Source organism: Accipiter gentilis, chromosome 12, assembly GCF_929443795.1.
Source record: "Accipiter gentilis chromosome 12, bAccGen1.1, whole genome shotgun sequence".
Classification (NCBI taxonomy): Eukaryota; Metazoa; Chordata; class Aves; order Accipitriformes; family Accipitridae; genus Astur; species Astur gentilis.
The window spans coordinates 5,310,631-5,337,940 of record NC_064891.1 but is presented as its reverse complement, the minus strand read 5'-3'; the positions used below and the strand labels follow the sequence as shown (position 1 = coordinate 5,337,940).

Sequence of the window (27,310 nt, the reverse complement as noted above, 5' to 3'; positions counted from 1 at the left end):
ACAATTGGGTTAGGATCATGCTCAACAGAAATAGACAACCTAATTAACTACAGCATTAAATGCTTGTGGTTGTCTTAAATCCCACTATTTAGTCCAACAAAACAGGTGGAATTAAAGCAGCATGGTAGACAAACTGATTCTCACCCTTCTCCCTTCCCATATAACAAACTATTTCTTCACCCTTCAGCTGTGCATTTTGGAACATGCAGCAGTATTACAGATTTCTAGTAAAAGCCAAATAAAGTTCAGTTCAAACTTTGAAACATTTTAAAAGCTTTCATTTTCCATCCATTTTGTACTTGCAAAAATCATGCACAGTTGGTAAAAATACCCACAGGCATAACCAAACCAAAAAACCCAGATGCCCAGCTCACAGATCACCTCACTGACTAATCAACTAGCAGTATCTGAAGACAGGCTGAAATACTGAGCAACCATGGACTTCCACAGCTCTTCCCTACTCTTCATATAAAACTGCTTTAAGCTCCTTCAAAAGATGCAAAAAGTGTCTTCCGACTGCGATAACCACACACAGAAAAGTGGTTAACTGTCAACCCCATATTGCAAACCACAGTGAATTCTAAGATGCAATCCTCCAAGAGATTCAGCCTGGTACAGATTTGCTGAGCTCTGCACAGAGCATACAGCAGCTGAGGCTTTAAGAGAGGGCAGGGGCAATAAGGACTTCCCCATACTTTGCCTTCCCCTCAGCTTCTACAAAAGCAGCAGTCTGAATCTTAACTACTCCGAGTTCAAAAGACCAAATTTCAGTCTTTTCCTCTGTCCAGGGAAATGGATATCCTCCTCTCTCACCTCCTCAAATCACATCCTTGCCAGCCGATTATAAACTTCAGGTGGAGACACACCTCATTGTTGACACCACTGAAGCTCTTCACTGACATGAATTCAAAATTCACTGAAGCATTAAGAAGAGAGCAAGACACGAGCTTTGTGTTTAGGGCACTTCATTGGCAGAGCACAGATCTGGTATCTACACCAAGGACTGACAAAAAAATTGCAGCCCAGGTAGAAAGTTCCATTTGGCAGGAATTCTGTTTTTATAATCAGTATCCTAACACAACTGTGATTAGAGTATAATGAAACACTAGTAATTAACTACTGCTGGATAAAGCCAAGTCCATTCAAATGAAACATTTCAACCAGTTTGAAAGCTGCCTATTAGATTTATAACATGCAAGGTATCACCCCCTCTCCTCAAATAATCAAAAAATGAAAACATTTTGTTAATCTATGGAATTTTATTTGAACAACTTGATACAAAACCAGTACGGTACATCAAATGAACCAAAACAAGCAGAAACAGACTTGAGCATTGTCAAATAAGGCACATATAAAAAAATCTACACGTGTAATCCAGTGAAACAGACAGTTTATATATATATATATATATTTGGAGGTAGAAATAATTACAAAAATACTGACAAATCTTAAGCCGTAGCAGATTTGTTAAAACAATTACTACTTAGGTCCCCGTTTTGAAAAGTGAACTGTAAAATGTTTATTCAGCATCTGATGTTGGCACATTTGGGCCATTTATGTTTTTAAGCATCAAAAGAATGCTATTGGTGTTAAAAATTTTCAATACCATGAGGAATACAATAAAGAAACTACAAAAAGTTATAAATGTTCATAAAATTCACGGTCATCAGTAATGTAAGAGTCCTTGGGGTACATCAGCTTTCTTCCTTGAATTCCACAACATATGTACATTTCAGAGACCTAAAGAAGCTTTTAATAGCGTGGCTATATCTGCTGGAATGGTTCCTTCTTCTCCTGAGGAATAAACCCAAGTGTTAGTACAGCTCAAAATATTTCACATAAACAGACAAAAGTCTAGATCCCCAGAACTGTACAAAATCCTCTACTTGTAGGAGTCTGTCATTGATTTGTGGGTCAGACTCAGAGGGCTTTTCCCGTCAAACCGAACAATAATCAGCACAAATACTTCTTTCTAGTTTATTTAACATGAAAAAAAAAAAGGCTTGTCTGCATCAAGAACCTTGTTTTTTCAGAATAATATATTGCAGCAACCTTAATTCACTTAAGCAGACGTCGTTATGTGCAAGAAACTTACCTGAATCTGCTGCAGTCATATCTTGTTCTAACTTCAATTTCTGCTGGCTGATTTTGAGCATGGATTCTTCAATAGTTCCCTTACTGATTAGCTTTATGACTTTTACTTCTCTGAAAACCACAAAATAGAATAAATCCGTTTTTATAGTTTCTTTGTAGTAGTGCAAAAGGGAAGGATGCTATGTCTTTACTCAGCTGGCAGTGGTTTAAAACAAGGAGGAGGAAATGAACAAAACGGCAATAGGAAGAGCTTCTAGTTTTTGTCTGGACCAACTGTGCTCTGTACTGCCAGAAAACTTGCTTTCTTCTGCACTCCCAGCCACCGCAAAGTCTGAATGGTCACAAAAATCTCCACTAATAGAAACAACTCAACTTCCTCCTCATTCCATACTACAGTTGACATAACAGTTATTAAACATACTCTATTGCTCACATTAGCTTACTCTGACAGAGGACTCTACAACAGCCCACTCTTGATGATAGGGTAGCACTTTATTGCTTAGAAGTCTCCTGAGAGCAAACAGCTTTGCCAAACAGTCCCGAAGACTTCAGATCTCCCTTGAAACAGTTCCTCGCACCAGAAAATTTTAAAGTTATAGAGAATTTGAGAGTTACAAAGAACTAGAAAAAGGAGAATGTAAATTAGGTTTGTTCTTGTGCTAAGACAATTACAGTTACCTAACTCCCACACAACCCAGAGCTGGTTTACACAAGTCTCTGCTTAAAATGGCAGTTTTAATCATAAAATATTGTCCTTTTAGCTTCCTTTGAAAGCTTGCCTCCAAGAAAAGCTACGCATTATAATTAAAAAGTCTTACCTCGTCTGACCTACTCTATGGCATCGGTCTTCTGCTTGCTTATCATTGTATGGGTTGCAATCAATGTCATGAAGAATAACAACGTTTGCTGAGGTCAGATTAATTCCCAAGCCACCAGCTTTGGTTGACAGGAGGAATACAAATATACCCATATCCGTATTGAACTGATCTATTAGATGTATCCTGCAGAACACAAGAAAACACACATCAGGCCTTGGAGAAAACACTGCATGTGCTCCAGAGTTGAACACAGAAGTTATGATGATCTTTTGAAAGGGAGGGCAGTGGTGTTGCAAAGCAGCTCAGAAGTACAGATGTTATGCAGAAAGAAAAAGGGGACCAACAGTCCTGAGCAGTGACCAGCGAAACATACTCAGTGACAGATCGATAGCAAAGAACGGGAAGAGGCTTGGAACAAGATTTTGGATGATCGTAGAATACAAAGAGCAAGTTGAGGGAAGACTTAAGTACATGAAACAAATCGGGGGGAGGGAGGAATTTAGCTTCATGACTATCTTCTGTACTAACTGCACACACAAGGGAAGTAACGGACTTCAGCTGTACGTGGGAAATCATACCACAGCAAGAATGACAATTTTTTTGAAACAAAGGAAAGAGCACCTAAAAAAATTTTTAAAAAAATCATGAAACAGGAAACAGCAGAAGAGCAGCACAGCTCAAATACAAGAAAAGCATTGCAACATTTTCAGCTGTGAAGGACAAAGTAAATGGTCTGTCCTAGAGAAACAAAAGGGGCTTCTCCGCCTAGTGTAACAGAGGTATACTTCCAAGGAGTATCTACAGCTGAGCTTTTGTTATGGCATGCTGACACACAAGCAAATCAAACACACCATGAACTGCTGAAGAAAAAGTTTTCCATTCTGATAGCTACGACTGTAACCCAACCATCTAAAACTCACCTTTCAGCCTCATCCATACTAAGGTGATCTGAAATCCAACATGAAACCCCTTCAATGCCCAGTAACCAGAGAATTCTATACATTTGTCACCGTTTAACCCCAGCTGGCAAATAAGCACCACATGGTCACTTGCTCGCTCCCTCCTCCCACAGTAGGATGGGGAAGACAAATCGGGGGGGGGGGGGAAGGCAGCAAAACTTGTGCGTTGAGATAAAGACAGTTTAATAGGACAGAAAAGGAAGGGATAATAGTAGTAGTAATAATAATAATAATATACAAAACAAGTGATGCACAATACAATGGCTCACCACCTGCTGACTGGTGCCCAGCCAATCCTTGAGCTGCGGTGGCCCCTGGCCAACTCCCCCAAGTTTATATACTGGGCATGACATCATATGGTATAGAATACCCCTTTGGCTCATTTGGGTCAGCTGTCCTGGCTGTGTCCCCTCCCAACTTCTTGTGAACTCCCAGCCTCTGCTGGCAGGGCAGTACGAGAAGCTGAGAAGTCCTTGACTTAGTATAAACACTGCTTAGCAACAACTAAAACATCAGTGTGTTATCAACATTATTCTCATCCTAAATCTAAAACACAGCACTATACCGGCTACTAGCAAGAAAACTAACTTTATTCCAGCCAAAACCAGGACAATATTGGAAAACAAAGGTAAGGGTTTTAAGTCACCTCCCCGCCTCCATGCACACATCCACTTTTTCTCTCTCATCTTCAGCAAAAAGACACATACCGATCAGAAATCTGTGTTTTTCCATCCAACCTAATATATCTATGTTGCCAATGTTTTAGGAAAACTTCCAAGATATCCAGCATCATAGTAAACTGGCTAAACAATACAACTCTGTCACCCTGGAAATGACAAAGCAGAACAAAAGTTTTAAAAGACTTCAATTACAGATAATGAACTACACAAAATACTTTATTGGTGCAAACATGTGATTTTACTTCAACTGAATCGCCATTTTCCAAACTAAAAGACTAAGCTGAAATTCATCAAGTCAGGACTGACTTTCAGTGAAGATATCTTATCCAGTATTTCTGCTGCATTAACCCACTTTTTGTCAGTGCAATAATTTTTTAGTTACTTTGTACTTAGGTGGTCCAAGCAATCTAGAAATCATGTCAAATGCATAATTGACAGACCTACTCCATCTATAAAAAGCAAGAAAATATTTTCATCAGAAACTTAAATTTAAGCTATATTCCATATAATACAGAGCAGTAGCACTCTTTTGTCTGAAATAACCAAACAGATGCACAATGCACACTTGTGCAAACTCAGGATACTCTGAAGTACATGCTTATTTGTAAAATAAGCCACTTTGAATCTATGACTCAAAGCAGTGACCGCTTCTTACCTTTACACTGTCTTAACACATACATGATTGTTCTAATGTAATACAGTCTTATTCAATCGCCAAAAGAAGGCCGAAATTCATGTGCTGTGCTAGCCCTCTGTACATTGAGAAAGTAGTGTTAACTCAGGATTAATATTCTGAAACCTGGAAAAATGGGAAAGCTTATTTCAGCTGTCTCTAAAGTGTTATGCATAGGCAGGACTGCACGTTAAAAGATGTAAGCACTGCTTTGCAATACTGCACATGCACTAAATCGCATTGTAATACTCCACAGAAAAGCAACTGGGTTGTATATACAGCTAGCAGACATTAATTTAACCAGTTATTTAGAGCCACCCTTTAGATGGACAGAAAAAGACGTTTCAGCTACCTCTAGTACCAACCTTCTCTTTAAGGTCGGAGAGAATGCGTTCCAGTGCTCTAAACTTTCCAGAATCCAAGATCTGATCCATGTCTAACTTGAAGTCACTGACGTGAGAATATTGCTTACAAAGCAAATGCAGCTCAAAATCTGTCATTACTGTCATATCTTCAAAGATAAGGTCAGGGTTAGCATCACAATGTGTGGGTTCCTGTTAGCAAAAATGAAGGGAAATAATGCAATACACGATCTCGCCAGACAGACAAGAAAAAACAAAAACACCACGCAATAACATTCAAAATTTCTGAAAGAACAAAGTAGCACAACTAGACATGGACAAATGCCAGAGCGTGGCTCATGCAAGCAACAAAAGATGAACTCTGCAACCCCAGATTTATGGTAGAGGATCATTACTTTGCAATTTAGCTTTTACAAGAACTTGCACTACCAAAAACTAAGTAGTATATGGTCGACCTCCACAGCAATTACCTACTTCCCATCAAGCCCTATGACCTTTTACCCCTGTATCAGACCTCTTCCCCTGAAGACACACTCCCTAAAAGGGGGTCCAATCCTTGGATAGATGGTAGAAGACATGGGAAGCCCAGCCCAAGATGTAGGGTGGGTAGAGGGATGTCATGCCTGGAAGAAAGAGGAAAAGAAAAGCCACATCTGGAGAGTACGATGGTATGAATAGGAATAAAAAGGGACAAAAATCCTTCATAAACCAATGGGTCACTTCTTCCCTTCCCCCCAACCTTGATTGGCTTTATTTTAAAACAAAGCTGAAGCTATTCAAAGCCAGCTGCAACTTTCTTAAGAGCACCTGCTGCATGTTCAGATTTTTTTTTTTTGTATACTTTAGAAAGAACCAACAATTTTCCCCAAACTCCACAGGCATTAACCCCAGCCAAATTAAAAATAAATAAATAAAAATCCTCAACAGTTCAATACTTATGCCTTCCCTATTTTAGTTCTGTACAGCCTAATTTCTTGCTAGTCAGAAAATATTAGTAAACTCAAGTGTCTACCCAAGATATTTTTCGTAAGTACTTTGTTTTTAAATTTTGGGGTGGAGGGAAGAGGTGTTAAGGAGGAGCTAATGAAAAGGAGATGACTGCGGTCCCACAACTGTTCTCTCCATTCTAATATCTCATACAAAAATCAGTGTTAAACACATACAGAGCTTGACTAAAGCACTGGATAGATGCAGAGAAATAAAAAGCAGCAACAATGAATTAAGTTTTGCAAAGACACACTTTTGACCAGAGGACTGACAAAAAAAAATTTAAAAAAAAAAATCTATTTAAGTTGCATTGAAAGTTCCGAGAAATTAAAGATTGCTTCTGAATCTCATCACCTTACCTTGAGCATAAGCATGGACATTGTCCTGAGCTTGTCAGTTGTGTAATACTGACGATGCAAGAGAGGGTGATTAGCCATTTTTCTAAGTTGCATCATTACATTTCCCATATCAGAGTTTTTCTCTGTAAACAAAGAAATAAGGTATATTGAGAAGTAGTATATAGATGCCTATCTGACACATCTTCATCTCTCAGGAGAACTTTATTTGTAAGGACCGAATTTGACATTTCACCTATTACCTGAACTTAGGAAAAATTCATAGAAGGGATATAGTGAGTTTCTGAGTATTAGACATTTCTACAAAGCAAGGGCTTTGTAGACACATTTGACATATGTTTGGGCATGAAAACAAAATCCAGCAAAAAGAAATGAGCCCCTCACATACCATTACTGTTAATAGTTTTCTTGAGCTTGTTTAAGAGATCACAGTATAGTTGTTCCTGTTTCTCAGACATGGCACATAATTCAATGAGATCTTTTTTGGGAGGTAGTTGTTTAAGGACCTGCCAAAATAAAAACATACCAGGTAAAAACTGCTCTGTACTGAACAGTCAGTAATTCTGTACTATGTTACAAGCCTGCTTTTAAGCTACTCTATTCATTCTCCCCTCCCCAACTCTTTTCATTGGCTACAACTTTGCTGAGTCAGCAGTCTGACTTGATTTGGATTATACATCACCCCCCCATCAAAACTGCACAAAATAATAATAAATGCAATACCTAGAACCCACTCCCCTGCTAATCAGAGATACCCTCTTCAAGCCACTGACTACTAAAGTATGCAAGTACACAGAAGCACTTTTCAGATCACTGTTAAGTTTTTCCTTTCTTTAATATATCCAATTCTAAATAGAGGAATTTAAATAGGTTTTGGATTTTAGAATAAAAAATAAACATTTTGATGATAGCAAAATAACACACATTTCTAGTCATACATATACACAAATGCATACATGCACATTCACTGCCTTAATCCTTTCAGTTAAAATAAAACGCCATTACTACAAAGTCACAAATATTTTTGTGGTTAATGTAGAGGATTTCTCACTTCTCATCGCTTAGCAGTGAACTGAATCATCTTTCAGTGAGCTTTCCTAACTAAAACTTCCAGCTGTAAATAGTCAGCAAACAATAAGCACCAAATACCAAAGCTGCAGCAGGTCATTTTTTTACTTGCAAACTCCTGAAAAATAGCTGAAGTTTCTTGCTCCTCCTACATAAACAACTAAAACTAGCACTGACAAAATTTGACCTTAAATTCTACTTTTTGTCTCAAAGATTATCAGGCTTTTCGATAATATGAAACCATTATTTTAAAGATAAAGCATTACCTCATCTTTTACTCTTCTCAAGATGAATGGTTTTATTATCTGCTTTGCATGTGCAATCCTCTCCTTTTCATATATGCTTTGTTCTTCAGCACTCTTCTAAGGAAAATATTGCAAGAATTAAATTACAGTGTGAAGTTTTCAGCTGTAACAACACTACCTTAACTATTCTAACTTGATGAAAAACCCAGCCAGAACAGATTCAAGAGGACCATTAGTATTCTGAGATATCCTGTTATGCCACATTCTTACTTTAAATGGTTTATGTCATCGTTTCATTTTCTAGATTTTGATAATCACATTACCTGTTTCTGTAAGACACCAATAAAACAGGAGTTATGCAGCAATGGCATAGCAAAAAAAAAAGTTATTTTCAACAAGAGAATATATCATACTTACTGTTTTTGAAGAGAACATCCTTCGGATTTCACTTGTGCTACTGCTGAACATATGTGGCATGACAAAATTCAGGAGGGACATCAATTCCAACAGATTATTTTGAACTGGAGTCCCCGTTAGCAGTAAGCGATTCTTTGCCTGTTTGTCCAAAGTGGAAAACAGCAGTGAGAAACATTAGTCGAAAAGGTTAAAAACAGATATTGACAGAAACAACACAGCTATGGAGAACTGAGAAAATGAGCTTGGTTTAAATTATAACTATTTAAACTTAATATATATTTAGATCTCATGAAACAATTTCCTGGTTAAGTCAATAAAACAGTTTACAGATCTGTGGGGAACTGAGCATATATAAATTTAAGACTAATCAGGAACCCTAGTCCAGATGTAAGAAAAGCCTTCATGGCTCTATTAGGGTCTTTCTTGTTTGGTTGGTTTGGTTTGTTTGTTTTAAGTTAATGTGCTAATTGTTACCCCCATATCATATCTTTTCTAATGTCATACAGTACTTGCACACAAGTTTTGAATTGCAAGTACAAGCCATAGCTGAATTGGTTAAAGATCAGCTTCTTAAAAAGGCTTTTCATCAAAATATGATCTTGAAAAAGTCGTCATAAGTGCCAAGTACAAATACTACAGTGCTAAATCACAATAATCAGAGAAAGAGCTGTACTCAAATTCTCTAGTTTTCACAATGCTGCTGACTCAAGCCACAAGCTACAAGAAAAAATAATTTTAAAGCTAGCTTTTCTTGCTCAGTCTTATCAGAGTAGGTCCTTAAATACTACAATGTTTCAGTGCAAGTCATCAGAATAGCATTTTTATAATCTTTACTATTGTGGGATAAAACTGGAAATTTGCTTAACACTGAAACTGAACCACTACTGTCATTGTAATGATGCTATAGGAAATTCATTTCATTTCTTTGGGAGCTTGTATCCCTGAACGAGTTCACAATGCAGGATCCACTCCTAAGACCACATCAACACTTATAACTACTCACATACTGTAGTTTCTGGACCACCACGTGTATATAAACTTTACAGTTAATACTCCATTTTTTGCCAGCCCATAACTACAAAACAGAAAAAAGAGGAGTTGTCCCCTCTAACCCAACAATAACTAAGCCTCTTACATTAATTGTCATAAGGTGCTGGTAGCGTACAGAGCTCATGTTCTTGAGCATATGACCTTCATCAAAAATTGCATAGTTAAGCTTCAACCTGCGAAACAGTCCTCGATCATCTGAGCTGCTAATTGCACAGTTGTATCTGTCACAGAAAGATATCATAAAAGACACATTAAATGCAAATTTAACATGAACATACTATTATCACATTCAAATTAAATTCTCTAAAATTGTTAAGAGTTATGGAGAGAATACATGAGGGCCAGTAAGTAAAACTGCCTAGAAGTAACCAACCATAACACAGTTTACTACTGGCAAATAATTACAGTTGACTTGAGCCAGTGCTCTCGATAACACTTCTGCACAAAAAACTGTGCAAACTTATTACAAAGTAATATGTATCTATTAGCATGTATTATGTAATTAATAGATAATATCTAAAGCATCTATAACATAGTATCTGTTACACATTAATAAAACTTCAGTTAACCATGACCTGAAAACAAAAATAAGTTCCCTTCCCATCTCACCAAACTTCAAACATGGTTTGTTTTGTTGTACCACAAGAGGTCAGTAGCAGCTAACTAAATCTCACTTGTTACGCAATTACTGTACTTACGTAGTTACAATCACATTGAAATCGACAACTTTATTATTAATGTCCACCCTGAGATGTTTCCTGTCTTCTTGGGATCCTACAAAGGGACAAAACATAAAATGAGTACGATTACATATATTTATATACATACGAAAATCAAGACAGTACACAAATACATTCAATAAATATGTGTATTTAAACAACTGTCTTAAAACAATGCTTCCATGAGCAATTCATCTTTTCTTAGGCTGACCATGCAAGCAACTGTATTATTAGATTCATTCCTAAATTAGATTCCTCACCATAGTAAAAAAGGACGTTCAGTTCAGGACACCACAGATGAACTTCTCTTATCCAGTTATCTGTAAGACATCATTAAAATAAAACCCAAGTCATTTATCCTTTGTTATGTCTTATGCAGCTTCAGACACACCTCAACATTAAACCAAACATCTGATTTGAAAGCAAATCCCTTTAAATTCCCCTGAAGGTCAAGAATAATACTTAGGGAAATCAAACAACCCATGACCACAATGTAACTCACTCTTGCTTAACCAGCTTGCACTTTAAACTCCTACAGAAACAGTCTGTAACCACCACAAAAAAATAATACAATGCTTAACTTTTCAGCCCAATTTCTTCCCTAGATGGCTAAATCCTCAGAAAGCACATCACTTCATTTTTCAGTACTCACATCCAGAAGTGTTTCATTCAGGAGAGACAGTCTCTCTGGGAGTAGGCAAGAAAGCCTGACAACTCGACCCAGCTCCAGGTGTACAGTCAGCAGAGAGGCCACCAGCAAGGTTACCATGCCCAAGGGGAAACTGCTTGACAGTCAACAAATGCTGACCTCAAAACCACAGCAGAAGGGGGGTCCTCTGATAAATTCCACATGACCCAGGCAGGACCCAGATCAGAGCTGAGGAGACACCTCCAGAAAAGTGACAGGAAAGCTGCAGACAGACCGCGCTTCCCAGGCATTCCTGTGCTAGATGGCTTGGGCCAACCTGCTGCTGCAATTCATGAGCCTCTACGATTCACTTCACAAAAGCACCTTTATTTACACCTTTATGTACAACTCAGGTTTTAAGAAACATGCATTTTTAAGAGTTATTTAAAAAAAACCAAAAAAAACCAGGCTTCTGGTGGATTTTAAAAGCACACTGAAAACGGCAATTTATGTTGAACAACCAGAAGCTTTTCTGATGCATTAAGAGAAATTTTTGAAGCCCAAGCAAGTATTTTATATTAAAAGCAACGTTTTCTCTCTAAATTAAACTTGTTACTTTCTCCTTCTATCATCAGTCGACAAAACCAAATTTAACTCCACAGAGAACTAGTTTCTGCTCAAACTCATTGGCTTCGCTGACATATTTTATTCCACCATGTTCTTCCTGCTTTTGACTGAGGTCATTAAACAACTGAAATACACAACTGAAAGTCAACCTCATGATTTTAGAATTTTGATCTGCTTTGACAGATTCTGTGCAGCAAAGAGGAAAAAAGACATTGAATGTCTCAATTGCCATGATACCTAATCCTAAGCATAGCCTGAAGACTAGGAATTTCAGCCAATATTCAGTAAGTAAAAAGACTACTTTGCCAAACGTGTTCAAATTGTAACAAGCAGCTTTATTTTTTGTGAAGCATACAAAGCATATTAAAAAAAAATTCCATGTTAGGTCTAATTAATTCAGAACAAGCCTGCCTTCAGTACGGTTTGCATTCCAATTCAAATTACTTAAGGAGTTGAATATCACCATAAGAAAATTAAGTTTTCTTTCACAAAATTATCTTTGTTTCACAGTCTGTCCATGATATTTTTTTTTATTGTTGTTTCGAACAAACAAATAATTTTGAAGCTTGTAACTTACCTAATGTTGAAGCTGGCACAACTATCAAATGGGGACCCCTATTGCCCTCTTGGTAGAGATAAGCCAGAAATGCAATCGCTTGAATTGTTTTTCCTAAGCCCTAAGAGAAAACAAAACCATTTAAACAAAATTTACAATCTGTAGAACATAATAGTGTTTTGTACTCATAAGACAATTACAGCGTAGTCAATGTTAACTAAAGATTACAAATCTGCATAGAAAAATTGTTCTCTTTAACCACACTGTTTTACAGAAGACAATTCCTTCTTAAGTACAATCACAGTCAAACTTAATTATCTTTTCAGCTCAACATTTGAGCATCAGGAATTCATCTTTTCCATTTATGAAGTTTTTCATTTTAGTTCAAGTTCATCCCTCAAATCTTCTTCAAAAATTTGCCTTCCTGAAACAGTGCTGTAGACAAATTATTACTTGGAAGCTAATTGTTTCTTTCCATTTGAGCCAGTTGTACAAAGGATATTCCAGCTATTTTTGAAGTGGAATTTAATATGGAAATCAGATTTCTTTAAGATAAGCCTATGTGTAGACCAATACTCACTTTCCTGTCTTCTGCATCATGGATTTAAAAATTTATCTTACCTACCACAAAATATCCACAAAAGGTAGTTCTTAAAAAATACAAAACATACAGAAGTTGAGAAACACTGCCTGAGTCTTAGCGAAGCAAACCCATCCATTCATTCATGGCTCCTAACAAGATGAACAGCAGCCAGGATTAAAAGCAACTGACAACAAATTTAGCATTTGGCAGCTGCATCACTGTTTGTTCTGTTGTACAATTACTGGTGGTGCCAGCACCAAACAAAACCTCAAACCCCTAAGCTCTTATTTCAAAACTTACGGGGAGTGTAATGACAAGAGATGGCTGAAATGCTGGAGAAGCAGAAAAGGTTTCTACGCACTTAGTTTTTTTCTGTATTGTTAACTATCTGTTTTGAAACTAATGGAGAAAAGTAGAAGATAGGGGCTCACTGCAGCTAAATGCTGGACAAGCAGAATGAATTATATTTATGTGCAAGGAGCTATTAAAATGAATGGTTTGAGGATAACATGTTATGGTAGAAACTGCTTCCATTGCATCAGAAGATATGACATGACTTGTAATTATCAGTGTCCATGAATCTTAGGCTACCTTTGACTTTCAAATTAAAAGTAAGAGCTCAGCAGCTTCTAAACATTTGGAGAAACTGTTTGCAATTTAAGTTATACAAGCTAAAACAAATTACTTATCTTCTGCTTGGCATTTCTAGGAAATGAAAGAATTTAACAAAGTCATTTTTGCAAAACTTTTAACAATTCTTAAATGATCAGTTTCACACTTACCATTTCATCAGCCAATATGCCATTCAATCCGTGTTTATGCAGCAGTGCTAACCAGTTCAAACCAATCTTCTGATATGGCTTGAGTTCCAAACTGTTAAGAAATCAAGCTTAACGTGTAACCATCTTTTATTTGTTTCTCCATGAAACATAACTTTACACTTACATTAATCACAGAATGGTAAGTTTAACATTGCCTATATTTTAATGCACTTCAGCTCTCCTCATGTAGTGAAAAACACAAACTTTATTTAATCAGTCACCTGAATACCAAAGAGCATTTCAGAACTTTGTAAGTAGTTTATCTGAATTTTCATAGATCTTAAATCATCAAAATGAACATTACAGTAAGTAACTTTCTTCTCAAATAAGTGGTCTACAACCAGTTAAAAGCAGCTCAACAACAGCTCATTTTTAAAATATGCAAAAAATTAAGTGCCCTTTAGTGGCGTCGGGACCAAACAAGAAAACTAAACACACACAACCCACAAAACACACTCAACAGCCAGTCACCCAGTTCAGCATTTTTAGCCAAAGAAGAAACATCACCGGTAGGCTCCCTCCAAACAGTTCCCTCTTCTTCTCAGGTTTTATTTTGACATAGCTGAAAAATCCTTCTGCTATTTACCACTAACAGCCTCCAAGTCTAATCCAGGTTGCTACTCTGGCCATTCCCACTTCACCCACCCTTCTGCTTCCTAACCCTTAGGATAATGCCCCCTACCATACCTATTTCCATTCCTCCTAAGCTCTCTCTTTATTCCCAATATCCATTTGGAGATCCTTACCAATTTACCTCTCTGACATTAGTCCTTCCCCTCAACACATCCCCGGTGCCCCTCCCACTGGATACAGAGTTCTAGATCATTTTGTACATCTGAACTTCCTGACCAGGGCCTTCAGTCCAGCTGATAAACATTACAAGTTTGCTCAGGTTCATTTCAATTTGGCCTCTTTGAAATAAACGGTCCCCCATTACAGAAACAGTTTTGTTTGGCCTTTTGTTGGAAACAAGTTGACAACTCATGATCCCATCGCTCAAGGTTGGCTTCTACATTCATCAAAAACTGCAAGAAGTAAAACAAGGTATTGAGCACTGTTATATCTTTTTGGTTTTATGTTCTTATCCTCCTCACGAACTTTTCTGATACACTTAAAAACATTTATTGTATTCCCTCAAGTATTGCACATTGCTATCATGCTCACTGAGAGGTGTTAAGTGTCAAACACTTGCAACTCTACTTTGAGACTACAGTTTTGAAAATCCCAGTATTCAAGTATACCTTATTATCCAAAACCCTTGTAAGTATAAAAAATGGAAAGATACCTCTGATTCAGAATGGAGGGTTGCTCTATGTTCCATCCACATCCTCCATCTTCAGTAATCCTGGTTACTTGTTTTGTCAGTTTATTTGAAATGTCTTCACATTTATTCATGAGCTTTAGAACCACGTCCCTCTCCTTCAGCAGTATCTTGCAGTTCCACACTATGTCTTCTGACAAACCAGTAGTCTTAGTCATTTTTGTAAACTGCAAAACAATAATAAAAAACCCCAACTATGAACAGTGGTAATAGCAGCAAAGGTGCTATGGTGAAAATCCACAGCTGCTGCAGGCAGCAAGTATTTCAAGTAGCAGACAGCAACAGCATCCCAATCTCCTCTCAAAACTTCAAGTATTCCTTACACGCTTGGCCCAGTGCAAAACTTTGTGAATTCATATGGAAGGTCAGCATTACAGCTCCTCACACTGTAAAACATATCTTAAAATAAAACAATTTATCTGAAGAGTTTCTAATGTAAAATACAGGAGCTTTAAACTCTTAAAATCCTCAAGGAGAGGCAATGTACAACACAAAGCACGCTTTGAAGGCCAGGCTCACTAACAGCAAAACCACAAAAGGAAGGGAAAAAAAAAGTACCAATTATCATTAGATTTCCTTTTAAGCAATCCCTATTAGATACTAAAGGTGTAAGATGTAAGCACAATGCAGGCATAAAAGCAAACCAACCTAAGAAGGCTATCAAGGTTTTGTTATGAATCTGTCCGGAGCTCAGCATTACTCAGTTCCAGTTCTAACTGTACCACAAATGGCACATTCAAACCAGATTTAGGCAGACTGGAAAAAAAAATAAAGATTTAATAGCTAAGAAGTTTCCCAAAACCATGTCAGGTTTTTTGTGATCACCAAGTACTGACGGGCCCAAAAGATCAACAAGAATTGGTTCATTCTTTTCAGTTCTTCACATGTCAGTGTTGGAGGAGAATTTCTTCACTAAGATTTACCTAAAGTCTTTTTTCTTGCAATGAACCTGACCTCCTGTGAAATCGACAAAACACAAACTTAGACAAATCTACCAGGTCATTAGCACTTGCCAACACATTTTCATGGGCAGTACCATCATCCTGACAAGCTTTCAGCACCATTTAGTTTCTCCATCTTTTTGCATAGAATCACAGAATGATTTGGGTTGAAAGGGACCTTAAAGATCATCTAGTTCCAACCCCCCTGCCATGGGCAGGGACACCTTCCACTAGACCAGGTTGCTCAAAGCCCCATCCAACCTGGCCTTAAACACTTCCAGGGACGGGGCATCCACAACTTCTTTGGGCAACCTGTTCCAGTGCCTCACCACCCTCATAGTGAAGACCTTCTTCCTTACATCTAATCTAAATCTACCTCTTTCAGTTTAAAGCCATTAACCCCTTGTTCTATCACTACATGCCCTTGTAAAAAGCCCCTCCCCAGCTTTCCTGAAGGTCCCCTTTAGGTACTGGAAGGCTGCTGTAAGGTCTCCCCGGAGCCTTCACTTCTCCAGGCTATGCATGTTCTTCTCCAGCATGTGTGTGTTTCATGTCAGTATCACCCTCATTTTACAGAGGGACAAACAAGATAAACCACACAAATGCATTTTCTAAACATCATAGCAAACAAGCTGGCAGAGGACAAGACAAGCTACCAGAATCTCAGTGTAAATACAAACTAACACAAGGCCTCTCCACCACTCCTGAGCACACCAGTGTTTGAGTCAAAAGCTTGCAGCTGAGCCATGTGGACAGCCCACATTCAGTATCACTGTGGCTCCCTATCCCACAATAGCGTATTCCCTCCTATTCTGGCTGAGAAGAGATCTTTAAGTGCTGTAACTGCTCTGCCACCATGTCCTCATCTTCCCAGAACATGTGTTCCCACCTTGACCAAGGCTAACTTCCTCTGCTGCTTTGTACTCTGAGTCTACTACTTAGAGCAGAGGTTGCTTCACTCATGCTTGCTAGAAGATGCATCTAATCTAGCATCAATTTTTATTTTTTTAAAATGGCTCCATGTCACAATCCTTCCTACATCCATCATGAACACATGCTTTCTCCAAGAGCTCTTGATGTCATTTTTGTAATGAGAATTGCTACTCACCAGTCTCATTCTCACAACCTTGTGCCAGCCACAGACTTGCCATGTGACACCGTGTCCTAATTTTTTTCTTTTAAACTATAAAGCATTATTAATTTTGACACAGAAGCCCTACTTCCACCACTTGCTTCCTCAAGACCACACCAGTTACTTTACATTTCCTTTCTCTAAACTTTGTGTCTTTACTACAATATGGATATTCTCCATTTCAGAGCCAAGAAGCCTGAAATTGCATCAAAACAGGCCCTTCAGACCCATCGGCTTCTCCTGGATTCCATGAAGGGCAATCTACAAAAAGTGTAAAACCTTCTAATAAAATTATTCCTGCAGTAACCTGGGTCATATTTGTAATTATAGTATTTTCATGCATATTTATGCATAAATATATTTCATAGTAAAGAAAAGACATCTTCCTTCTTCTATTAATGGATTTAAAGAATTGAAGAATACAAGGTCCTTTGGATTTTCCATTCTTTTGTTAAAATAGAAGTAATTTCCACAGATTTTTCTGAATTTTAAATCAGGGATCTGTTAAAATTTAACACAAGACTTTACAGGCATGTATTCTAGAATTCCTTCCTTAAAAAAAGGAGGGGTTGTATGATCCAGCTATTACATGTTAAGTAACTGATTAATATTGCCACATTGCAGAATAAAAACAAGCTTTGTTAAGCTGAAATGTACAAGCAGGCTATACTTTGACTCCAACAGAAATAAAAAAAATAAATGGAGTGATGCCCTCTACTGACAGCCTGCCATTACAGTTTTGGGGGTGTTTGGTTTGTTTGTGGTTTTGTTCCATTTTAAACAAAACCCAGAAAGTTTACCAACACTCATAGCTTAAACCAGGCTAAGGCACACTTGTCAACACTTGCAAAAAAGTTTGCTAAATAGACACCTCTTAAGAAATAAAGAGAGACATAAAGAACATGATTTTTAACAGGCAATTAAAAAATTTCAACATTTGTTTTGATGCATAAAGCCTTGGTTGGCATGAATATAAATCCTGTAATCTATAAATAAAGGTATGGAGAACGAAGCCATCTGTTATTAAGAGAAATTGTATTGTTTCATGTCAACACATTAACATTCATCTCCAAGTTACAACAAGAAAAAACTTTAGCCACTGGTTTACATGTGGAACACACAATGTTATGCTGTTGTGCAGAACGCAAAGCAGATCCTCGGGTTGCCTTTGGTTTACTAGAAGCTCTGACATGCTCCCAGGCTAATTTTTTTTTTTTTTTATGTGAGGTCCAAAAACATGAGACCTTCACGGACAACTGAACCTCTGAGCTTCCACAGCATGCTTTGAACAAAGGTCCACTGGAGTCCTGGGCTGCAGCACTGCCCATGCTGTATAACTGCCACACCAGCATGCTCTGCTCGGGCTTACTTTACACCACTTGAAGGCGATTTAGGATTTCGCTTTACTGCCTAAGGGTGAAAGGCAGCCTCAACCTCCATCAACAAACTCCAGTTCCACCTTAAGCAGCTCCCATTTCTACCCTGATGCATTTGCCGCTTCCCTTCAGTTTGCTTGGGTCCACAGTGCTTCTGGATTTTCTTCTAGTTTGGTTTTTGTTAGCAGCTTGTACATGTGCAGCCAACTAAAATGAGAGATGATAGAAAAGCCAAAGCTACCCTCCCCTGAGTTTGTATCTCCTAGCTCATATGCTACTGCAGTACACAAAATATGATGCACAAGTAAGTCCATCTTTGACTGCTCAGTTCTCCCATTCCCCTAAAAGTGATAAGATAAAAATATGCTATGTCAAAATTCCTATGCAATATTTTGCGTCAGTTTAACTTGCATGTACTCCTTAAGAATTTGTAATTTTTAAAAACAGTAGCATTGTTTAATTCACGTAAAGTCTTTAAATGTAAAAAGAAAGGGTTTATTTTGTGGTAGAATAATACCACGAATGAGAGAAATGAGATGATACAGCAAAACTCAGATACATATGTTTCTATGCTAAAAGGAAATTCAAGCAGTTAACAGGTATAAACCTTAAAAATAAACTAAATAGCATCAAACTCCCTCCAGTTCGTACCCCTGCATCTAGCAGGGGCAGTGTGAAATTGCATTGGGCACATACAACAGGCCAAGGAACAGGACACCTCCCCAGACCCCAAAAGTTAAGCTGGGCTCCTTCTGGAGCCAGTCTTGGCTCTACCCTTGTTCCTTGGCACACACAGAACAGGCAGGTATTGGCATTACATGACCGTGTTTACAGCCTGTCTGCTGAGGAAACGGTGCCGAGAGCTGCTGTTTCCAACACTGGCCAATTCCAACAGCCTGGAAAAAAAGCGCTGTTAAACCTTAATTAAGCGCCGGCGAGTTTTTTAGAGGAGTGAGGGGGAGGAGGAAGGGTGATGGGTGCCCAGAAGTGCTTCCACCAAGGAAAGAAATCGTGCTGTCTGTCAGCCCGTAATGTGTGCCAGTGGGGTGTCACCAGGACCCCAAAGCAAACAGGAGAGGAAGGTGGGAAGCCAATGTAGGAAAGGACCCACTAGGAGGGGAGGTATCTCTAACAGCTGCCAGTTTACCAACACATCTGTCCTGAGGAGGTATAGAGCATGAAGCTGGTACAGAGCAGGCCTGCACCGTGAGAGGAAAACACGGCTGAACACTGGCCCCTTGCACAAAAGCTACTTAACACATGACATCAGACCAAGACACAGGGAGGTAAACTTTCCTCTTCACGCTGCCCTGCAGTCTGCTCTGAACCCTTGTCTTCGCCTTGCCCTCCACAGCCAGCCATGTTCTCGGTGCTCCTCCCTCCCTCTCCTCCTAGCCCTCACAGCCCCGCTTTCTGCTGATCGCCCTTTAGTTTGCCTACCCCTGCATCCCCATCTGCTCCCCTTGTGTTACAATCCCCAATTCCCAGCAGTGGAGAGCTGCTCCTCATGAACTTCTGCTCCGGCATCTCTCATTTGGTCACCACACCTCCTCTTGTGTCCCAGCTCCATGCTTGGGCTTGCTTCTACAGCACGGGCACCTGGGACCACCCTTTCAAACCTTCTGCCCTCAAAAAGCAACGTGCAATTTTGAGTTGTGAATACAAGGAGTACCCAGAAAGACGCTCCCTCAAAGCACACATCCCAATCTATTTTGTGACATACTACTCTCCCTACGCACACAACACATTCGGGAGAGGCCACAGGTCCTTGCACAGAGAAGTATCGCTTCTCTGAACAAGCAGACAGACACCTAAAGCCTCAAGGACGTACCTGAGCCCTCTTTATGCAAGTTAGTGTTTGAGAGGAGGCAATCCTGGCTAGTCATCTCCAGCACTGAAAACTGGCTAAAACTACCCTCCTGGAAAATGTAGTTGATCTACAGTACGGGCATTTCTAAATTGCCAAGGGAATTAATCCTCATAAGCAAGGATGTTTTCAGGTCTCTCCATTTTTTTTTTTTTGAGAACCATGTTTGTTAAATTTTTTTCTGTGTGTTTTAAGTGTTATCAGATCAAGCTAAACATCTGTCTTAAATATCTGCTCCAAGGAATAAGTATTTTCAAGCATTCTTAATAACTTCACAAGCTTTAAGTTCATTTAAATCCACCTGAAAAAAAATTCTTAGTCCAACTTAAACAGCTTGTCTAGAATAAAAAAAATAAATTTAATTTACATTTTCCTGGAATAAGATGTTCAATTTCCAAGTAAGTAGGCTTTAGTTCTAATCTCAGGCTGACAGCCTTAAGATCTTCCTCAATTCTAATAATGAGCAAGTGGTAACAACTTCTAGTGCTTTACATTGTGTTACAAAAGATACCATTAAGAGTAAAAAGAGACTTTAAGCCATTTTCTTTAATGCTGAAAGTGAATCAGCTCTCTCCATTATTCTACCACGCTTATTAATTAGTAGGAAAAATACTGGGTCACTGAGCTATTGGATCTTTAGAAACAATTAAATCCACATCGATACAAAACATCTGCTAAGATCTGCTGCAAACTACTACTCTGGGCAAGTATTCACAATACTACATAAACATGTGGTTGCTGACAGCAGCAATCTTTATGAAAGACAAATTTTGAACACAAACAGGCCCATGCAGCTTTTCTTCTGTTCAATATTTCACACAGAGAAAAGGAGAACAGCCCTGTAGCAAATATTTCTGCAAAGAATTAAGCTCAGGCAAAATCCAACAAGTTTAGAAAGCATAGCCGTATGACAGATGTTCTGTGAGAAGCCAAAGGCTTGGGGCAAAACGGATTTCTTTTGCAGCATACCTGCACCCTGTATTTTTTAAGTATGCTCCTCTCATCTCCCCCCGCCCTTGCAACACCAACATACAAAGAACATTTTGTTTTCCTTAAAAATCAGTTTAGTATCTCTTACTGTTTTGTGGTAAAACATTTCACACACCAAATAATAAATGTTATTGTTTTACCCATATCGAGGAAGTTTTGTTCTGCTCTGAAAAAAATACAAGCAGATCTTGCATACATCAGTGGGGGAGGTTTCAGAACGCATACTGATGAAAAAAACATACCAATTACTGTGTAAGAGGGCCTATGCTCAACTACTGCTTTAAAATCCAAAGCACTAATAAATTAAACCAAGAAAATCTGCCGTAATACACTTCAAATTTCTTACCAGGATGTTGCTCTTATCAGGTCTGATGTCTTGCAGTTAACTGAAACTGCATGAAACGTGAAGGCAACAAACAAACCATGGAAAACATTTGAAAGTAACATCCCAATGACAGTAGATATTCTACTTACCAAGAGGTATCATTTTCCCTTCTGCTGTGGATTGTGGTTTAGCCTTCTGATGCTTTACCTTTTATTAATAAAAACACAGCAGCTCGTGCCACTAAAAAATGGCTGCATTACTTAGGTAGCAAAACCATGCTAGAAACTAAGCTGCAGTAGATTAAAGAAAAAAAAAAATCAACCAAAAAAACGCCACACGACTGTTTCTTGTATGAAACTGAAAATATCCATGCTGGCACCTTCAGTCATGGAGCTACCCTGGAAGCTGCTGCTGCTATTCAAGTGTCTGCAGTAAAAGTCCTGCCACGTTCTTGCCTCCTGCATGGGTTTTCAGCTACCAGAGCTCAGAACAGGCTAGCAAACACCTCCTTCCCAAATGAAAGCTCTAATTTCTTCTTCTGCAGTGAAATCAACCAACTTTCTATGCTACAGAGTGAGTGACAGTAATGTCAGCCAATCAGCTTGAGTTTTTCAGGAAAATCACCCCTTAATTCATTCAAAATCAGGTCATATGACACTATTTGAAATGCTATTGGCTTAGGAGGAACATAGCATTTTAGCCTAATCAGGATAAGGCCACCCATCTAAGCCTCCCTAGGCTGAAGCCACCTTGACTCTAGGCAGGCTGGGGATAGGAAAAGAAGAATGCAGACCTACCAGAGCCTCCCAGCTGTTAAAGGGCCGGAGCGCTATTATCTTCTGAGCTTTTTTCTGAGAACACTGGGGAATCAAAGCCAGTTCGCTCGGGGAAGCATCCTGCAGGAAGCTGAGGATTTTCACTTTGTAGCCATCCTCCATCACTTCGTCGCTGCTGCCGTAGTCCTCGTCAAGGGAGCTACCACCATCTTCAGAAGCTGACTCGTCCTCCGAGTCTTCTGTTTCTCTTTTAGTGCTCCAAATGCTCCTTTTGCCTTTGTCCTTTTTCCGAAAGCCGTTCTGCTCTTTCCCAGTAGATTTCTGCTTTGGCTTCTCTTTACTCTCATCACTTCTGCTCTTGGCGGAGGCTTCAGTCCAGTCAGAAGTTTCACTTTTGGGAGGAAATCCCATGCCTATGCATGCAATATAGAAGGCAACAAGTCAACGCGTACTGGGTAAGTGCAAATTAAATCCCACTGTTCTCCCAAAATAAAACCTATATAAATATAAAACACCATTTTAGTATTTAATACACAACTCAACAGCAGGTGTTACTAAGAAAAAAGAAAAGAGGAGCAAACACCATGCAAGTCTGTTTAAAACATGTAAATAGTACCAACTGTGAGTATGAGATGAGCAATACTAATTTGAATACTGCTCAAATAGCAGAAGGTTTTAAGTAACTATCTTCAAATACAGATGATTAACACTATGTAATATGTGTCAGCTGCAAAAGCTCCAAGGTAAGAGCAGGTAGGCAAGAACTCTGATGTATAGCTGGGATGAGATACTGGTCCCACTCCACCTGACTGCAGAGATATTAATTCTGCTGATTTCACAAAACAAGCCTACTTTCACCATGAAAATTATATACTTTTCCATTTTAATGCATCTCAGTACAGCATTAGAGGTGGGACAAAAACACACACTTGTTAAAGAAACTGGAAGAATGAGGTATTTCGGACAAAAATAACCCTACTGTCTTGAAGTAAGATAGAGGTTACTTATACAGAATGTGAGCAAGTAATTTTCAGAAGTGACTTGCATGAGTTTTTCTTCCTTCTTTGGAAGAAAGCACTTGCAACGCTTTCTCTTCTGCCCAATTCCAGCTTGCTGCTGATTGACTCCAACCCTGATGTCTGCTTTCTTAGAAGCAGCAGCAGGCAAGGACCCAACCTCACGCATACTGATAGCTTTACTTGTAAAGAATCCAGTTAAGAATACTCTCCTATCCCAAGAATACTTAAATAGCTGATACAGCACAACATATAGATATCTGACAGCTGTGTAACACTGAAAAATAATCAACTCATTAAATAGTGTTTAAGTTATAACTCACAGATTTACCTGGAATCATGGTTCTTGCTCCCTACCACATTTAATGCACAGGTATTTATAAATTGGTTGCACAATTTAAGGCCTATTTCTAGTATTTTTCTCTCCTAGAATATATTTTAAAAGGATAAAATAGCATATGTCACTTGTCACCTACACAGTTATTTGCAATTACTGATTTACAAATTACCCCAGTCAAAAACCAAAACTTATTCTTAAACAAGCAGGAAGGGAGCGGGTGTCAGCTTTGACACATTTCAAAACATATTTTATGATATAGCTACAGGTACTTACAACTTCTTATATAAATCTGTGTTAGCAAGCAAAGATATTTATCCCTACTTAGAGAGCAAGATTAAAAAAAATCTTGACAATTCAAAATACAGAAGAATTGAGTTTCCTTCTTTTATCCTCCCCATAATACTATTTTCAAGTATCAGTGCAAGCTTCTAGGCATAGTGTTGTCAGGACTGTTATTGCTGGACATTAGAAAATATTTGTATCACAAGTCTGTTTATCTTGGGATAAAATGGATTTTAAATCTGTCGTTACCCTCATCATCTTCTGCAAATACTCTCAGGGCCTCCAGTGCTTCATGAAACACCCAGTTATGTTCCTGAAGCACATCTCTCAGTTCCTAGTAAAAGATAAGAAATTTTGTACTGTGGTAAGATAAGCAAAAGCTAAATTTCTGTGCATAATAATGTTAAGGCACTAACACTTAATCGCACATGGCAAAGAAAGCTCCTGTAAATCAGATGATTTAAAATAAAGGAAATCCAAAGGAGAAAAACCTTTCAATTTACCCTTGTACACTCAGTTTAGGCAGAGCTGCACTCCACTTTTCAGAAGGGTAAGAACACACATAAACAAGCTTTGCTTCCAACAATTTAAAGCACAATATTAAAATGCCCTGACCAGTTGTTGAGTATCATCAGGTACTAAACTAATACAAAGTGCACAGCATATCTAGCTGCCCAAGGGAGAAGAGTGTGAGAGAGAGGGAGGGATGATTTTTCCATGCATTTATATAGTAGGTCATCAAATTTGACTATGCCAGGCTTGTCACAGTACCAAAAAGGTAGGATGAGAAGTTCCATATAGTCCTGATTACATCTAACTGCTCTGAGTTCAGGGCAAATTACATTCCAAAAGCAGCAACAGAGAAGACCTTCCTACCCTGGGCTCTTTCCAAGAGTGCTGCTGGTGTAAGGACTGTTTCATTTGGACTATCAACAGCTGAAATTCTCTTAAGAAGTCAAAACCTGACATGCCATCAGGAGACATGAGCTCACCTCCTTATCCAATCCAGGGAATGTATTTTGCAGCTTCTTCACAAGCATCTCCTGCCTCTCCCATTGTCTTTGGGGTTCTGACTCATCCAGCTATGTTAAAAAAAAGAAACTTATTAGGTTTAATGTAAATTACAAGCACAGAAACAGAAAAAATAAAAAACAATTCAAAACAATCAAGCCTAATCAATATTGCTTACCCTAAAAGACCCAATCTAAATGACAAAAGCACTTAAGACAAATCCAAGTTGCAGAAGCGATTCCTCATACATAGCCAATGATCAAAATAAGACCAAAACTTTCATAAGCATAGAAAATGTCTTCAGTCATAAACGACTGGCATTATTTACTTGATAAGCATACACAGTGCAAAGTTACATACCAAAATAGAAATAATTTAGAACTATCTAGTTTGTATTTCTTTAAAACAAAAAGTTAGTAGTGATTCTGCATGATACTGAAGGCAGAAGATGGCAGGGTTAACAGTCAGTCACTTAGGTTAGATTACCAAGCATGCAGTATTTAACCCACCATAAACATGTCAAATGGTGTGTTTATGTGAAGATTTACAGGTAAAAAAAAATCCACAAATACTGTGTCACAGCACCATGGAATCACATCAAAAGCTGGCAAAAGTTTTCATCAACAATCACTTGGCTAACAGCTATTATCAGCCTGCAAAAAGGGAGGTTTCTTATTCATAAGTGCCAAAACTTCCACATGCCACGAGCTGCTCTGTTATGTATTCACCACAAAGAATTATGCAACTTCCTTCACACAGCTTTGAATGCAAAGTGGTTACAGATCTACTTATCTACAGCAGAGATGCCAACAGGTTTGATCAGTATTTACTTCGCTGAATGATGCCATTTGCTGAAATAGCACAAACCAGATCACTCAGCAGCACTCCAAGTAACAGAGGACAGTTCCTTTCCTCAACGAGCCTATGGTATTATTAAGAGTACAGCTACAGTATGTACAATAGCTGGCAAAGTATGTTCTATTCTTAGGAACAAGACAAAAAGGAAAAGTGAGAAGAAAACCCTGCAAGTTTTCTTACTATGGTTCTCTAGTATGAATTCTAAAAACACGTGTTTCTGCTTTATTTTTCCCAATTCTTCCCCTTTTAAACTGTAATGGAACTGTTAACCACAGAAATCAAACTGCTGCGTGAAACCAGGTCCAGTGAAGCATTGTTTGCTAGTCTGGCTGGGTAATAATTCAGTAAAATCTCCTTTGTAACCTAACCCAGGGGTTTCATGAGAAAGAACAAACCCAAACTCTGGCAAGTCTTGCCTCACAAATTTCACAGCTGTCCTCCAGGAAGTAGAGGACTATGCGAGTAATATTATTTTTGCTTTCATGGAAAACTCTGCATTTTCTTCATTGTTTTTTTGAGGACAATTTTTGGTTAAATTTCAACAGAGATAGTCACCATCCTCCATCCAGCCTCCAGTATTTACTGTGGAATTCCCTTTCTCTACCCTAAATGGTTTTCAAGGATGTCTACTGGGATGCCTGGGAGCTGACCTAATGACAACACTGTAGGACTGTGCATAAGATCTGCCAAATACCAAACCTGAATGCACCAGGATAATTACATAGATCCTATTTATTAGCAGAGATCAAAGTAATCATTCCTTTAAATATAACCAATTCATTCCTTTAAAGATTTCCCCAAGTCCTAGTTTCAAATTGTCCTGGTTTCAGTTGGGATAGTTAATTTTCTTTCTAGTAGCTGGTATAGTGCTATGTCTTAGATTCAGTATGAGAAGAGTGTTGATAACACACTGATGTTTTCAGTTGTTGCCAAGTAATGTTTAGGCTAAGTCAAGGATTTTGCAGCTTCTCATGCCCAGCCAGCAAGAAGGCTGGAGGGGCACAAGAAGTTGGGAGGGGACACAGCCAGGGCAGCTGACCCAAACTGGCCAAAGGGATATTCCATACCGTGTGATGTCAAGCCCAGTATAGAAACAGGGAAGTTGGCCTATGGGGATCGCTGCTGGGGACCTAACTGGGCATTGGTCAGCGAGTGGTGAGCAACTGCATTGTGCATCACTTGTTTTGTATATTCCAATCCCTTTATCATCATCATCATTATTAGTTTCTTCCTTTCTGTTCTATTAAACTGTTTGTATCTCAACCCATGAGCTTTACCTTTTTTTTTTTTTTTCCTGATTTTCTCCCCCATCCCACTGCAGGGGCAGGGAGTAAGTGGCTGCATGGTGCTTAGTTGCTGGCTGGGATTAAACCACAACACAAATATATACATAAACAACATTACTTCTGTAACACAGAACAGTAGCAACAGA

The 27,310-nt window shown here is 38.6% G+C and overlaps 1 protein-coding gene across 5 annotated transcripts in view; it reads right to left on the bottom strand.

Annotated features, from left to right (window-relative positions):
* Positions 1–1,239: 1,239 nt before the first annotated feature.
* The window catches only part of SMARCAD1 (SWI/SNF-related, matrix-associated actin-dependent regulator of chromatin, subfamily a, containing DEAD/H box 1), a 48,162-nt gene continuing 22,091 nt past the window's right edge, over positions 1,240–27,310 (bottom strand). For 4 of the 5 annotated variants that reach the window (XM_049815111.1, XM_049815110.1, XM_049815113.1 and 1 more), the window contains 18 exons: positions 25,002–25,091; positions 24,259–24,343; positions 22,393–22,784; positions 14,929–15,131; positions 13,605–13,695; positions 12,261–12,360; positions 10,689–10,748; positions 10,408–10,483; positions 9,795–9,930; positions 8,660–8,797; positions 8,264–8,359; positions 7,318–7,435; positions 6,933–7,054; positions 5,590–5,778; positions 4,579–4,697; positions 2,913–3,095; positions 2,096–2,205; positions 1,240–1,794 (listed from right to left, as the gene is read on the bottom strand). In XM_049815111.1, coding sequence (XP_049671068.1) covers positions 1,733–1,794; positions 2,096–2,205; positions 2,913–3,095; positions 4,579–4,697; positions 5,590–5,778; positions 6,933–7,054; positions 7,318–7,435; positions 8,264–8,359; positions 8,660–8,797; positions 9,795–9,930; positions 10,408–10,483; positions 10,689–10,748; positions 12,261–12,360; positions 13,605–13,695; positions 14,929–15,131; positions 22,393–22,784; positions 24,259–24,343; positions 25,002–25,091 — 2,370 coding nt within the window. In that variant the 3' untranslated portion in view covers positions 1,240–1,732. Of the gene's footprint in view, positions 1,795–2,095; positions 2,206–2,912; positions 3,096–4,578; positions 4,698–5,589; positions 5,779–6,932; positions 7,055–7,317; positions 7,436–8,263; positions 8,360–8,659; positions 8,798–9,794; positions 9,931–10,407; positions 10,484–10,688; positions 10,749–12,260; positions 12,361–13,604; positions 13,696–14,928; positions 15,132–22,392; positions 22,785–24,258; positions 24,344–25,001; positions 25,092–27,310 lie in introns of those variants that run through there. The other variant, XM_049815112.1, reaches the window with a different exon arrangement.